Source organism: Ovis canadensis, chromosome 9, assembly GCF_042477335.2.
Source record: "Ovis canadensis isolate MfBH-ARS-UI-01 breed Bighorn chromosome 9, ARS-UI_OviCan_v2, whole genome shotgun sequence".
NCBI lineage: Eukaryota > Metazoa > Chordata > Mammalia > Artiodactyla > Bovidae > Ovis > Ovis canadensis.
In genome coordinates this window covers 77,746,031-77,761,473 of record NC_091253.1, presented here as the reverse complement: position 1 = coordinate 77,761,473, position 15,443 = coordinate 77,746,031, and the positions used below count along the sequence as shown (strand labels likewise).

The window sequence follows — 15,443 nt, the reverse complement described above, 5'->3', positions numbered from 1 at the left end:
TGGTGCCTTCTGAGTTTTCTAGCAAATGCCTCTGAAAGTGGGAAATCATCTTTTTAAAGTCACCCATCCTCTGTTACTGTGGTGAGGTTATCACAGTTCATCTGGCCGGGTTTCTGATTTCAATAGCCTGGGTGGTGTCTGATGACAGGGGAATACTAACTTAGTCTGAATGCTGCTGGTGGCGGTGACATCTTTCCAAGGTAGATTGTAACATTTCGGTTTCTAAATGTGGATTTCTTTTCAATTATAGTGACCCTAACCATTTGCTCTTGATCTACCTCCTTAAACGGCAGGTGTTTTTTTCCCCTCCCTTTCACTTTTTCTAATTATTTGTTCAAATTGTGTAGTTGTTTCCCTAGCTCTCCCACAAGCCTTGGGTAGGAAGGATTTAGGACTTGCATTTGTAGAACACTGATACTGGGTCTTTTTCTCCTTTGGGTTAAGATGCTCCCCAAGTAGACAATCAAGCATTAAAGGCGGCCCAGGAAAATCATTTAATGTTCTAGCGCAGAAATCCAATTAAAACTTTCCTTTCTGGGTGACAACAATCTCATCAGGAAAACTGACTGTGGACTAAAATCAGGATAAGCATCTGAGAGAATGAATGCTAACAATGTAGATCTCTCAAAAAGTGATGGGATTGTCATATATACACTACTATTACATGATGTGTGCTAAGCTGCTTCAGTCAGGTCCTTCTCTTTGTGACCCTATGGACTGTAGCCTGCCAGGCTCCTCTGTCCATAGGATTCTCCAGGCAAGAATACCGGAGTTGATTGCCATTTCCTACTCCAGGCGATCTTCCAGACCCAGGGATGGAACCCACATCTCTTATGTCTCCTGCATTGGCAGGCAGATTCTTTACCACTAACGCCACCTGGGAAACCCATACACTACTATTAATACACATAAAATAGATGACTAAACAGGACCTACCTACTCTACAGCACAGGGAACTATACTCAGTACACTGTAATGACCTATATGGGAAACGAATCTAAAAAGAGAGAATATATGTATATGTATGGGCTTCCCAGGTGGCACCAGTGGTAAAGAACCTGCCTGCCAATGCCGGAGACATAAGAGACGCGGGTTCAACCCCTGGGTCAAGGAGATCCCCTGGAGGAAGGCATGGCAATCCACTCCAGTATTCCTGCCTGGAGAATCCCATGGACAGAGAAGCCGGTGGGGCAGGGGGTGGCGAATAGTCCATAGGGTTGCAGAGTCAGACATGATTGAAGCAACTTGGCATACCGCAGCATGTATATGTGCAACTAATTCACTCTGCTGTATAGCAGAAGATAGCACAACATTGTAAATCAACTATATTCCAATAAAAATGAATTATTATGAAAAGGTCCCTATCAGCATGCCTCCATTGCCTTCCTTTTAATCTGTACTATAGCCCAGCTTTATCGTACAGTTTTCTGTCTTGAATGATAAGGTTCCCAAGAGTAAGGATGATGCTGAGGTCATCTCTGCCTATCTTTCCCACACTCCTCCCACACTAAACATCATTTCATTCTCATTGAAGGATTTACTGCCCACCTGTGTCATGACAGACATTGTATTAGGGTCTAGAGACACAGTCTTGAACGTCTGCTGAGTTGACTCATGAAAACATGAAAAAGGCAAAGCCATTATCCAACTGACTGCCGGGTTATTTTCCTTCACTCTTTGGTGGCAATTTTTAATTAAATCTGAATAGGCATTAAGTGATAGAAACCAAAATGAGAGAAGGTGCACTGCCTCCGAGAAGTTCCAGCACGAGTCCTGCCTAGAAGAAGGCAAAGCTTCCATGCTCTGAGTGCCACAGTGCCCTGCTGGGGAGTGCGGGTGTGCTCAGCTTACCTTTCTAAGCCTTTCCCACGACACAGTTGCCTTCTCCTTCTGCATTAGGTACACAGCCAACATTACTATGGAGCTTCCCAGCTGGCTGCGTGGTAAAGAATCTGCCTATCAATGCAGGAGATGCGGGTTCAATCCCTGGGTTGGGATGATCCCTGGAGGAGGGAATGGCAACCCACTCCAGTATTCTTGCCTGGAGAATCACCATGGACAGAGGAGCTTGGTGGGCTACAGTCCATGGAGTTGCAAAGAGTTGGACATGACTGAGTGACTAAGCACACACACACACATACAAAATTATTAGTTTTTTATCTGAACGACCAAAGGGGCATTTCAATAACTCCCTTCCAAGGTGAACAGCAGTTTCCAGAATCTAGAACAACAGACCTAAAATTAAATGGGCCCAGGTTAATGTTAAAGGGCCCTGGAGCATCTGTGTAAGAGACACTAATTGCTTGCTATTTTAATAAACTGGTATTGGTTCTAATGAGTTATTTTAAAAAAGTAGAGCGTACATCAAGAGTGGAAGATGAGTTTAGGCTGAGGGGAGATGGTCACCTGGGGCTGCAGAGGAGGTGGAACATTTCCGGTGAGCAGTATCATCTTGTGGTTTAACGACACATTCTCTGCATTTTATAAATTTTGGAGTTATCCAAGGCCCTTGTGTCCAGAGTTTTCTCTCTTCTTAGTTATGAGACTGACAGGTTTATTCTGCTGAAAGTTCAGAAAGCTATAGGTCCTGGTGCAGGCTGTTTTAAATACAAAGAGCTTACTGTACAGACTGGAGAAGGAAATGGCAACCCACTCCAGTATTCTTGCCTGAAGTATCCCATGGACAGAGGAGACTGGCAGGCTACAGTCCATGGGGTCGCAAGAGTTGGACATGACTTAGCAACTAAACGACCACCACCACTGTGGACCAATGGGTCCCTACAGACAGGAACCCATTCAAGAGCTCAAGCTACACCTTTTAGTGATGACATTAGGAATCTCAGGCAACTAAAAAATATACTTTAGGGACCCTTGTGACTTTGACCAAATGCAAATAAATCAAAAGATCGTGAGGTCAGCACTGCTTAGGTGATTAAATCAGAACAGTTGACAAAGGTGCTATTTCAGACTCTGCCTCTGGGCAAGGGTTATTAACTAGGAGTTAAAAATCCTAATAAAGGGGGCCCATAAAACCTCAGAAAATAGTATGTGATATTTTGTGCATATTTTTCTGGAATATGGGTCCATGGCCTTCAGGATTCTCAAAGGATCCATTATTATCGAAACAGCATGAAGAACAACTCGTGTTTCCTTTCTTTCCTCCTTCTTTTCCTCCCTCCATCCCCGCTCCTTTTTAGTCTTTTTGTCTGTACTTTCTACTTAAACATCGTCAGCAAGACAAGTAGCTGATCTTCAACAAGTATCTTCTGTAGGAACCAAGACTTGCTCAGGGTGAATTCTGCGCATACACATAGGGTTTTTAACCTTACATTAAGATATGATTATTCTTCTGATGATTATTGAAACAAGGCTTCCCCTGGGCCTTAGCGGGGAAGAATCCGCCTGGAGTACAGGAGACACGGGTTCTACCCCTCGATCGGGAAGATCCCCTGGAGGATATGGCAGCCCACTCCAGCTTTCTTGCTTGGAGAATCCCATGGCCGGAGAAGCCTGGAGGACTGCAGTGCATATGGTCACAAAGAGTCAGACACGACTGAGTGACTGAGCAGGTGATGATTACTGAGACAAGGAAGGGCATGGGCAATCTTGAAGTGAAAGTGAAAGCGTCAGTCACTCAGTCGTGTCCAACTCTTTGTGACCCCGTGCATTGTAGTCTGCCAGGCTCCGCTGTCCCTGGGATTCTCCAGGCAAGAATACTGGAGTGGGTTGCCATGCCCTCCACCAGGGGATCTTCCCAACCCAGGGATCGAACCCAGGTCTCCCACATTACAGGCAGATTCTTTACCATCTGAGCCACCAGGGAAGGCCACGGATAATCTTAACGGCCATTTAACTTAGTTTGTTCTTGCTGCACCACACTCGCGTCTTGTTTCACTGTTTATTTGTATAGTCACCTCTGTAAAATGTTTTGAGGATGAGGTGGGGATCGGGGGAGGTGCTGCTGCTGCTGCTAAGTCATTTCGGTCATGTCCGACTCTGTGCGACCCCAGGGACGGCAGCCCACCAGGCTCCTCCATTCATGGGATTTTCCAGGCAAGAGTCCTGGAGTGGGGTGCCATTGCCTTCTCTGTCGGGGGAGGTGGAGGGTGGTGAATAACAGAAATGAAATAATTTCAGGTTGCATTCAAATCCTACAATATCTTCACAATAAAAATCTATTTTTTCTTTGCAACCCCCGAAGCCGACACTCTTTCCTGCAGCATTTTACATTCTCAATGCCATAGCCTACCTTTGCTGTTGAGGTCAACCAATGTCGACTGTGCCCTCGATACACACCGGACCCTGTGTGCTAGGAATACAAAAAGAGGATGACAGGGCTTCTGCTCTTAAACTCACATCCTGTATGCCGTAGAAGCAGAATCTATTGGTGACTGCTCCCAACTGGCTAAAAGAAAACTGAGAACATTTCTCCAAGGAAGATACACGAACAGCCAATACGCACATGAAAAGGTGCTCGTCATCTTTAGCCATCAGGGAAATGGAAATCAAAAGCACAATGAAATACTGCTTCACAGTCACTAGAGTAAGTATAACCAAAAGGATAGACAATAAAAACTGTTGGTAAGGATGTTGAGAAACTGAAATCCTTAGACCTTGCTGGTGGTATGTAAAGTGGTGCAGCCATTAGGGAAAAAAGTTTGGCAGTTCCTCAAAGGGTTAAACGTAGAGTTACCATATGACTTAGAAATTTCAGTCTTAGGTATACACCCAAGAGAACTGAAAGTCTGTACGAAAACGTGTATGTGACTGTTCATGGCACCATTATTCACAATAGGTCAAAAGCGGAAGCAACCCAAATGTCCATCAACTGTGATCAGATAAGCAAAGTGTGGTGTGACACCACACTAAGCCAAGATGTTAAAAACAGAAGAAGCTGGAGGTAGTGCTCTGAGATACGAGATTCGGTAGGGGCTATGAGAACCCGGTACTGGGTGCTCAATTTTTCTGTACACCCAAAATTGCTCACCAAAAGTCTACTTTAAAAAGTGGTATATTCATACAATAGAATATTACTGAGCCATAAAAAGAATGACGGGCTAGTGCATGGACCTTGAAAACATCATGCTAAGCAAAAGAAGCCAAACACAAAAGGCCATAGATTGTACGATGCCATTATACGTGATGTCCAGAACAGGCAGATCAGACAAAGGGCATGTAAGTGGTTGCCAGGGGCTGGGAGAAAGGAAGAGTGGACAGTGATGTCTCATGGGTCTGGGGCTTCTTTGGAGGGATATAAAAATGCCCTGAAATTGGACAGTGGTGACGTTTGTACAATCTTTTGAATATACTAAATATTACCATGGAAATGTACACTTTAAAGGGGTGAATTTTATAGTATGTGAATTATATCTTAATTTTTTAAAAGGAGAGCTGAGCTGGGGAAGAGAGGAAGGACATTCTAGTTTCTGAATACACAAGGTAATGGTTTATTTCTTGACTATAATTACATTCGGACACAACTTAGTGACTCAATAACAACAATACAATAATTACATGACATTCTTGAACACACTGTCTCTGTCTTAAGTATATAAAAGAGCATAAAAAGCATAAAAAGGGGTACCCAACACCTCTTTTATAATATCCATCTTTCTCCTATGCTGTCTTCTCCACTGTGTATCATTTTCTTTATTTTCATATTATACCAAAGCAAAAGACAACAAATTCATCTTGACTGACATTTACCAGGAACCAATAGGAAATAAAGGATTTCTTCCTCACACAGTTTAAATTTTGCTCTCAGACTAAACGACATTTTCGCTGATTGACCAAAAGCAAGACGAAGAATAATTCATTAAGATATGCTCTGCATATCAATTATTCACAAAGAACAAAAGCGGAGAGAGATGGAAGTGGATGTTGGACCTTCCAATGGAAGCAGACAAGGACCAAGCTTTGGCTCCATTGAAATAAAGCCACCCACAGCTCTTTGCACAATAATGTCATCACCAAGCAAAAATCAGAAGACAAATGTAAGGAATGGAACTCATGCAAGCCATTAATCTGTCTTTTCAGGCTCATTAATATGTATAGCACAACTGGTGATATTGAAGAAAATAAGGCAACACAGGGGTTGTCTCTCAATGCCAATATTCAGGTCCTTTTACTTTCAAGTTACAGCTTTAGTTTCACTAAAACTGCTCATACACTGTATATATTTTTGAAATGTAAAATACTTATTGTTACACTGCAAATTCTGAGAACTGTTCTGATGTTCATGGCATCTTATTCACTGTAATAATGATCTCCATTTCATCTCAAAGCTTTTACTATTTTGTCATTATTGAATATTCTCTATATATACATATACACACATATAGCAGCATACTCACATTTCAGTCTTAAAAAAGCAAATAAAATAGCTGGGTTAGAAAGCACTCCCAGCCTTACAGATCTGCCTCAAGATAACCTGTTCTTTTCTCAATCTGTGCGCACTTTAGATGGTACCGAGTAATTTCTTAGTATAATTTACGCTAGACTTAATTATATAGTTTAAATGTCTGTTAGACCATTCAGTTAACATTTCTTCAAATTTCCTCCCTTTTTAACATGTCTTTATAATAGACACATATGTCACTATGCATTCTCAATTAACAACTAGTATAGAAAACATTCCACTCTCTGCTCTACCTCTTTCTTAAAAAAAAAGAGAGAGAGATTTCTGGGTACTAGGTACTGCGTTAGTGTTCCTCATCCTGATATCCAGGGGCTTCATTTCAAATTTCACTTGAAATCACTCCAGTCGTATTGCTCTGATAAGAACATGAAGAGCAAGGCCACTTACCTGGCTTTACAAGGCCTGACTTCGGTTCCTTCTTGTGTCGCGCTGATTGGAGGCTTCCCTCACCAACCATGCCAATTGTGCATTTCTTTCTGGTAAAGTCTTCATCACTTCCAGGGCAAAAGCCAATGGGGCTGTTCCCAGCATCCGAGGGCGTCTTCACAGGCGATACTGACTGGCTACTAGGGCAGCCTGTGTCATCTGGAAGACAGGAATCGACGAGTGTTTAATGAGGAGGAGGAAATCAATGATGGTGCAGGGGAGCCAGGCAGTGAGCCGTGCCCACGCACGCTCACACGCACGTACTCTGCTCAGGAGGCGCAGGCTAACTCCTGTGGATGACTTGCCTTTTATTTTCCATATTCTGGCCGATCACGTTAACAAAGGAAATATCAATGATCAAAGAATAGATTCTAAGGCAAAACCCTGTAAGACTTTTGGATCACAAATATTTCTGTACCATTCCTGTTGTCCAAACCTAAATTATGCCTGTCTGTTTTAAGGCTTTAGGTAGTATACTTCTGGTTCATATTCACCCACAGATTTCTGATGGGGTTAGTAATAAAACATTTGTCAAAACAATTCAGAATTATTGATATGAATTCTTCAGGGTTGTCTGTATTAGGAAAAAGTTGCTTGAATGTTATTGACCACACCCAGATTTCAATTACTGGACCCATCAGTTGGTTGCCAGAGTTTGAAAGAGAAGACAGCTGACTTCAGGAGTTCAAGGAAGCAGAAGACAGTGATCCTGTTTTATCATCGAACGTACCTATCCAAACCAAAAGGACATCAATCAGATATTTTGCTGTCTGGGGTAAATGGATAAAATAAAAATAATATTCAAATTAGAAATGTTCCCTTAACTTTCAAGCTATATATTAACTACCATAGTTATTATTGCAAGTTAATATGCATAATATGCACTGACCTTGTAAATGCTTATTAAGCAAACAAGAAAGCTACATTGCTGATTCCTTTAAGTTATTTCCATATCTACTAAATGTTTATAATGGTTGATTAATTCATTTATACTGTGTTGAGGAGAAGTGTATGGAATTTAAAGCCAATCAGCATTACTTAAAAGTATGTCTACTCAAAATAATCAATTAGTGGTAAATTTTCATTGCTGAAAAATTCTTTATTATATGGAAATATTTTGACAACAGAGCTATTTTAGTGACTAAGTAGGCAAAAAAATGAATAGTACTAATGAATACTACTAAATGAATTTGGTACTAATAACTTTTAGGACTATTATACTTTTATAAATATTAAAGGAACTAAAATAATTTGCCATCTATCAAAGACTATCATAAAACTTCATGGCTTGAATGAAGACAGAAACAGAACTAGGACTGAATAAAATATACTGGTTGCCTGAATTAAGATGACTAGAGAATCCATCTAAAAAGTAATTGCCATTGCTTCATTTTTGGCCTCTATTTCAATTTTTGTTATGAAATATCCCAGCTTCTAGAACAAAGTGAACTTGGCATTAGTAAAATGATGCATCCTTTTAGACTTTTGGACATAATAGTCTGTATCGGATCTCAGTGGTCCATTTCTGGAAGTAAATGGTTTTCAGTGCACAGATCATACCTTCTATCTTTGCTGTTCAATGTGCTATGTTCTTCTTGAACTGAAGAAACTGTGGCTCTGAATCACAAAGCGATGAGAATCCTCTTGGCTGCTACAGCTCAGCTATTTCACTATTGTCCCTGGCTTCTTACTTTTGCCTGTCCCATGCTTCAATTCAAAGAAATCTGAGCTCCTTTCTTAAGGTGTAAAGACAGATTCCAGTACTTTATCAAGGCTCAACAAGTCTGCCCATGGCCTCAAGAAAGCCTGGTTCCTGATTCCTATCCCAAAGCAGACAAACCCAAACGAATGAAATCTAATCATCCAAAATTACCTGTTGTCTTTAAAAGTATTTCCTTATGAGTCAGCTCCATAAGTAACTTCTTTTGAAAGAGAGATGGCCCAAATTAACAAAAAGTCATGCTTCAGATTCTCTACCCTCGAAAGCAATTTTTTCTTGAGAACTCTGACTCCAAGGGACAAAATTAAACAATTTCCAGTACTGAGAAACACTGTCAAAACTGTAATTTAAATAGATAGAAAACAAACGTGCTTTGTTTGGCTCTACTACCATTTAGCCAGAGTTAAACAAGAAGGAACGGGTGCATGCCACGTTTTCAGTACTAGTCATTTCAAGGGCTACTGGCCTGATTAAAAATTGGGGGCCAAGATTATTCAGAACGGTAGCAGTTTACAGAAGGCAGTAGCAATTTTTCACCTGGAATGTATGTCTCACCTGTCATCAAAATATACAGCCGTTATCTCCAGCGCAGGGATTGAGAAGATGAATACTTAAATAAATCTTTAACTTCAGGTACCTCATACAGCATTTGAATCACCACCTAGTAAACTAGTGTTCATTTATCATCTCTTAACTGTCTGGCATTACACTTCATTTTGAGGGGGAAATGATGGGAATATGAGACATCGTCTTTCATTAGTTAAATATATATCAAGTCTTGGCACTGAATCAGCCACAGGAATGTACCCAGCCCCCATACTGATGGAGCTTATAAGCAAGTAAGGGGAGTTGGTAAATATCACTCCCAGTGCACAGTTCTTGTAAACTGATAAGCCTGTTAAGGCATATCCATACCCCAGAAAAACTGAGTTATGAGAGAAGCTTGGGGTATTTGCCTGTCTAACAGAACCAACACTGACAAAGGAATCTAATTTTGAAAGGGTGGGGCCATGAATTTTCCTACTGCAGAGACTACACTTCAAGTTATGCAAACTAAGACCTGAGCAAAAACAGTACCAGAGGGTCGACTGGTTAACTGTGGCACCTGAGATGTTTTCCTCTGCACAGCACTGAAGAAGTGGTTCTTTTTTCCAATAGGTCTTGTTTAGGGCCCTTTCTTTCCTCCCTTTCCCAATCCCTCCTCTTCCTCTCTTCCTGTTTAACTTCATGATCACAGCTGGAAGCAGACCACCAGTCCAGATGAAGATAATATTCCTTTCCAAAATTCTATGTAAAATAGTCTTAGTTCACATTTATGCCAAGATTCTAACAACAGTCAAGCTGATGTTCTTTGGTTGTTCAAGTCTAATCTCGCTACGTGCCAAACTCCATGTAGATACAGCACATGATAGATTTATTTATTAAACCTGCTTCAGTGAAATACTTCATGCCTTCTGTTCCCTGCTGCTATTTTGACTGCTAAATCTGTCTTGTAGAAATACAGCTCTCATTACTTATGTTAGTATAAAGGAATTATCAGTGGAGGAATTTCTAAGAGGATACCACAAAGAAACTGTTTCTGGGTAGGAAATGGCAGAAATCCTGAATGATTTACCCAGAAAAGTGTGTGTTGTTTTAAGTTTCCAGAATGTCTGGGAAAAGTGAGAACATTTCAACGTGGTTCTAAGGAAAACTTTGCTCCAAGGCTTTAGAAAGAGAGTGGAAGAGATTGTCACTTTTACTGAAAAGGGGTTTTTCTCTTAAAACACGCTTAAACACATACCCACACCAGCTCTTACATAGTTGAGCTTTTAGGTTTCTTTCTCATGGTATTATTCATGGTAAGTATAATTTCATTTTAAGAATATACATGAAATAGGAGCACTTTCCATGTTTTACAGCGTGATCCATTTGAGATGATTTCCTTCCAGGGTCAACAATTTAAAATTCCACTTACATGAGTCCAGGATGGCCCCTGGTGGATCTCAGGGTAAAGTGACCCTCATCAAGGCCAAATGATTACCATTTGCAGTGAAGGAGACTAATTTACATGCCCCCTTTCACTTATTTTTGCTGCTGTGGTTGTATCCCTAAGTTGTATCCAACTCTTTGCGACCCCATGAACTGCAGCACACCAGGCTCCCCTGTCCTCCGCTATCTCCTGGAGTTTGCTCAGATTCATGTCCATTGAGTTGGTGATGTTGTCTAACCACCTCAACCCCTGCCATCCCCTTCTCTTTTTGTCTTCAATCTTTCCCAGCATCAGGGTCTTTTCCAATGAGTTGGTTCTTCACTTCAGGTGGCCAAAGTATTGCAACTTCAGGTTCGGCATCAGTCCTTCCAATGAATATTCACTTTTGTTTATACTGAGGAATAAGTCCTGTCATTGATTTGTTCCTGTTTATTTTGTTTGAATATGTCAACCCACAGGATTAAGGACAATAGAAAAATACTTACAGATCTAGGAACCTCCAGAAGTTGTGGCCCACCTCAAGTGCTGTAAGAAATATACTACTAACTCGTTTCCAAATTGATTTTAAGGGAAAAAAATTTAAGGTCGATAAAGACAGAGGGGAGAAACAAATATCTAATGTAGTTTTGGAGCTTGGAGGTTGTTAAAAAATGATTTTTTAATCTATTTTCTTCTCTATATTATAAGCTCTTTGAGAATATGGGATACTGCTAAAAATTGTACAACTACTCTACTTACAATTCCAAAGAAAGTGTGTAAAAGCACCTTGTAAAATAATTTGTATATTATTTCAAATGTACTAAAGAAACTTGTTAAGTTAAAGAAAATGTTCTGTTGGGTTTTTAAATTATAAAATAATACTCTTTAATGCAGAACATCTAGAGTACAGAAAAGTACAAAGAAGTTAAAAGAAATAAAAAGATAATAGTTTCTTAGAATTGTACTGCCAACAGGAAATATTTAACTATTTGGTATAGTTCTTACTGATTTTTTATCCATATTATTTACTTGCTTGCTTGTTTTCTGTTTTTTTAAACTTTCAACATACATTACAGTTTCTTTACGCGGTTACTGAAAATTTTTCCCTGGAATTTGTTAGGTTAGACAGAAAGAAGCTGTTAAGCCTAGTAGGAACCAAAACAAAGGGGTCCCATTGGCCAAAGATGGAATAATTTGAGCATCAGAAATAATAATACATGCAAATGACTGATAATCATTGGATATATTTTTAAAATCTATGAGTTCATAATCTTACAAAATAAACCAAAAAAAAAAAAGAAAGGCCATTTCAACACCCCCAAAATCCCAACCCACTGAAATCACTGGAAGTGACCAAGGAGCCAATTTTTTTAATTGAAATTTGACAATTAAAAGGAAACAAAAAAATCCTGATTGTAAAAGCTGTTACTGGACAATCTGTATTTTAGAATAACTTAAATCACTCACTGATATTGGAAAGTTCTTTCTTACAGAAGCATTCTGGTTAATGAAAGTAAGATGGAATAACAGAAAGTTACTATGGTTGACCCTTGAACACATGGGTGGTTGGTGGTTGGGGGTGCTGACCCCATGCAGTAGAAAACCCAAGTAAAACACAGCAGTTGATCCATCGTATGCAGTTCTACATTCAAGGATTCAACAAACCTTAGCTCATAGTATATATTTATTTTAAAAAGTCTGAGTATCAGTGGGCTTATGCAGTTCAAACCCATGTTGCACAAGGGTCAACTTTGTAATTATTTCTAATGGAATAACAGATTTAGGCAACAAACACAATGGATGAAACCATTAGACAAAAGGCTGACAGAGAGTCAGTAGAGGGATCAAGCCTTACCCATTTGTACCCACTGAGAATCCTTAGCATGACTGACTGGGGCAAAGGACATTATGTACCTTCTGATGGGCTATGAGATGAAGCACACAGCATTCCCCATGAAGTATTCTTGCCAAAAAAAAAACTGCCCCTAAATCTAATCAAGCTTTAAAGCTAATGTCCACCACACAATATAGAGAACAGGAATGAGTTAAATCAGGGGTTGGCAAACTGCAGCCTGAAGGCCAAATCCTGTTCGCTGCCTGCTTTTGTAAATCAAATGTTACTGGAAAACAGCCCAATCCTTTACATGATGTGGGCTATGGCTTTCAAGCACAAAAGCAGAGGTGAATAATTACAACAGAGATCATCTGGCCAGCAAAGCTGAGATTATTTACTATCTGGTCCTTTTCAGAAAAGTTTGCTGGCCTCTGGTTTAAATAATACCGTGAGGAAGGAAACAGACACTTTTGAGATGACTGGGGCTAGTTCAGTGTTCTCGATAATACCAAGGAATTATGTTAATTGTGTTAGTAATGAAAATGGCACTACTTTTTGCAAGAAAATCTTCATTTTTTAAAGAAATGAGTACTAAGGTATGGACATGAAATGGCATGATATCTGGATATAAGCTTTAAAATGCTTCAGCAAAGTAAAAAAGAGAGAAAGAGATAGATGCAGCAAATATGACAACATCTTGCTATTACTTAATCTTGATAGATGGACAAGCAGCATATTAGGGTTTACTACAGTATTCATCTTTCTTTGGGTATGTTTTAAAAAGTTTCAAAGTATTTTATTTAATTTCTCAAAAATATTATTTTTAAATGAGTAACTGTTTAAAAGAGGAACACAGTATTTCCAAAAATCAATTCCTTCTTGCAGGGTTTTTTAGGTTGTTTCCAATTTTCTATTATTGAAATTGCTTTAATAACACATTTTACAGATAAATCTCTGGTCACATTTTTTACTACCTCATAGAACGTATCTCTGAAAGTAAAATTACTAACACTTCTGAGAAATTTCAGGCAATTTATATTCCTGTTATTATCATATAAGACTACCCTACTTATTAAATTCATGCTAGTAATGAATACTGGTTTGTTTGCATTTTTGCCAAGTTAATATGAAAAATGTATTTCTGATGTTTTAGCTTGCATGTATTTAATTATCAGTGAGGCTTAATGTCTTTCATATGTTCGCTGGTCTTTTTTTAACTTATCCTATGTACTGTGCATGTTTTTGACAATTTTTCTATTAAGGTGTTAAGGAATTCTTATTGATCTGTAAGAAATTCTTACATATGGAAGGCACAGTCCTTCAGCATAGTTCGCCAAATTTACTGTTGGCTTTTAGTTTAAAATGTTTTTGACAACCAACCTTTTCTATTTCTAGTTGTCAAATCTCTCCATATTTTCCTCTGTGATTTCTTTCAATGCTTTAGTGCTTAGAATGTCATTCTTAACTCCAGGATCAATTAAATATTACCTATGCTTTCTTCCCCTGAAGAAGGGAAAGGCTACCCACTCCAGTATTGTGGCCTAGAGAATTCCATGGACTGTAGTCCACAGGGTCACAAAGAATCGGACTTTCACTTTCATACTTTCTTCTAGATTGTTATAATTTCAGTTTTCATGTATATTAAATCCACCTGAAATTCATTTTAAAATGTAGTATAAGGTTAGATGCTGTTATTGTTTTCTTAATTTTTAGGAAATCTATCCTTTCCATATTACTTGTTAATGGTTTTCTGGTGAAAATTTGAAAGCAATGAATATTTTCTGCAAAGTGAATATATATATATATATATGTGTGTGTGTGTGTGTGTGTGTATGTGTGTGTGTGTGTGTGTCCTATATTATGTCCAACTCTTTTAGACCCTATGGACTGTAGCCTACCAGGCTCCTTTGTCTATGGGATTCCCCAGGCAAGAATACTGGAATGAGTTGCCATGGTCTCCTCTAGGGGATCTGCATCTGGGTTCAAACCTGCATCTGTCTCCGGCATTGGCAGGCAGGTTCTTTACCACTAGTACCATCTGGTAAGCCTCTATACATATATATATGTGCTGTGCTGTGCTTAGTTGCTCAGTCATGTCCAACTCTTTGCCTCTCCCTGGACTGTAACCCATCAAGATCCTTTGTCCATGAGGATTCTCCAGGCAAGAATACTGAAGTGGATTGCCATGCCCTCGTCCAGGGGATCTTCCAAACCCAGCAATCGAACCCAGGTTGCCCACACTGCAGGCAGATTCTTTACTGTCTAAGCCACCAGGGAAGCCCATGAATACTGGAGTAGGTAGGCAATCCCTTCTGCAGGGGATCTTCCTGACCCAGAAATCAAACCTGGGTTTCCTGCATTGCAGGCAGATTCCTTACCAGCTCAGCTACCAGGGAAGCCCATATATACATATATTATATATATATATATATATATATATATATATATATATATACACATACACACACATTTATATACACACACACATATATATGTATATATATATATTTAACCCACGTTTAAAAATATTAGGATTGCCCAAGTGTGTGTATATTTACTGATATGTAAGTGCCTAAATATCACCTTAAATACTCTTCCAGATGTTCAAGCTGATTTTAGAAAAGGCAGAGGAACCAGAGATCAAATTGCAAACATCAGCTGGATCATGGAAAAAGCAAGAGAGTTCCAGAAAAACATAGATTTCTGCTTTATTGACCATGCTAAAGCCTCTGACTGTGTGGATCATAATAAACTGTGGAAAATTCTTCAAGAGATTGGGATACCAGATCACATGACATGCCTCTTGAGAAACCTGTTGCAGGTCAGGAAGCAACAGTTAGAACTGGACATGGAACAACAGATTGGTTCCAAATAGGAAAAGGAGTACATCAAGGCTGTATATTGTTACCCTGCTTATTTAACTTATATGCAGACTACATCATGAGAAATGCTGGGCTAGAAGAAGCACAAGCTGGAATCAAGATTGCTGAGAGAAATATCAATAACCTCAGATATGCAGATGACACCACCCTTATGGCAGAAAGTGAAGAGGAACTAAAAAGCCTCTTGATGAAAGTGAAAGAGGAGAGTGAAA

General features: G+C 39.4%; 1 protein-coding gene across 6 annotated transcripts in view; it reads right to left on the bottom strand.

The window, feature by feature from the left end:
* Positions 1-15,443, bottom strand: part of SYBU (syntabulin) — an 82,764-nt gene that overhangs the window by 50,760 nt on the left and 16,561 nt on the right. For 3 of the 6 annotated variants that reach the window (XM_069601117.1, XM_069601118.1, XM_069601122.1), the window contains 2 exons: positions 6,806-7,003; positions 4,250-4,309 (listed from right to left, as the gene is read on the bottom strand). In XM_069601117.1, coding sequence (XP_069457218.1) covers positions 4,250-4,309; positions 6,806-7,003 — 258 coding nt within the window. The remainder of the gene's footprint in view (positions 1-4,249; positions 4,310-6,805; positions 7,004-15,443) is intronic. The other 3 variants (XM_069601119.1, XM_069601120.1, XM_069601121.1) reach the window with 1 other exon arrangement.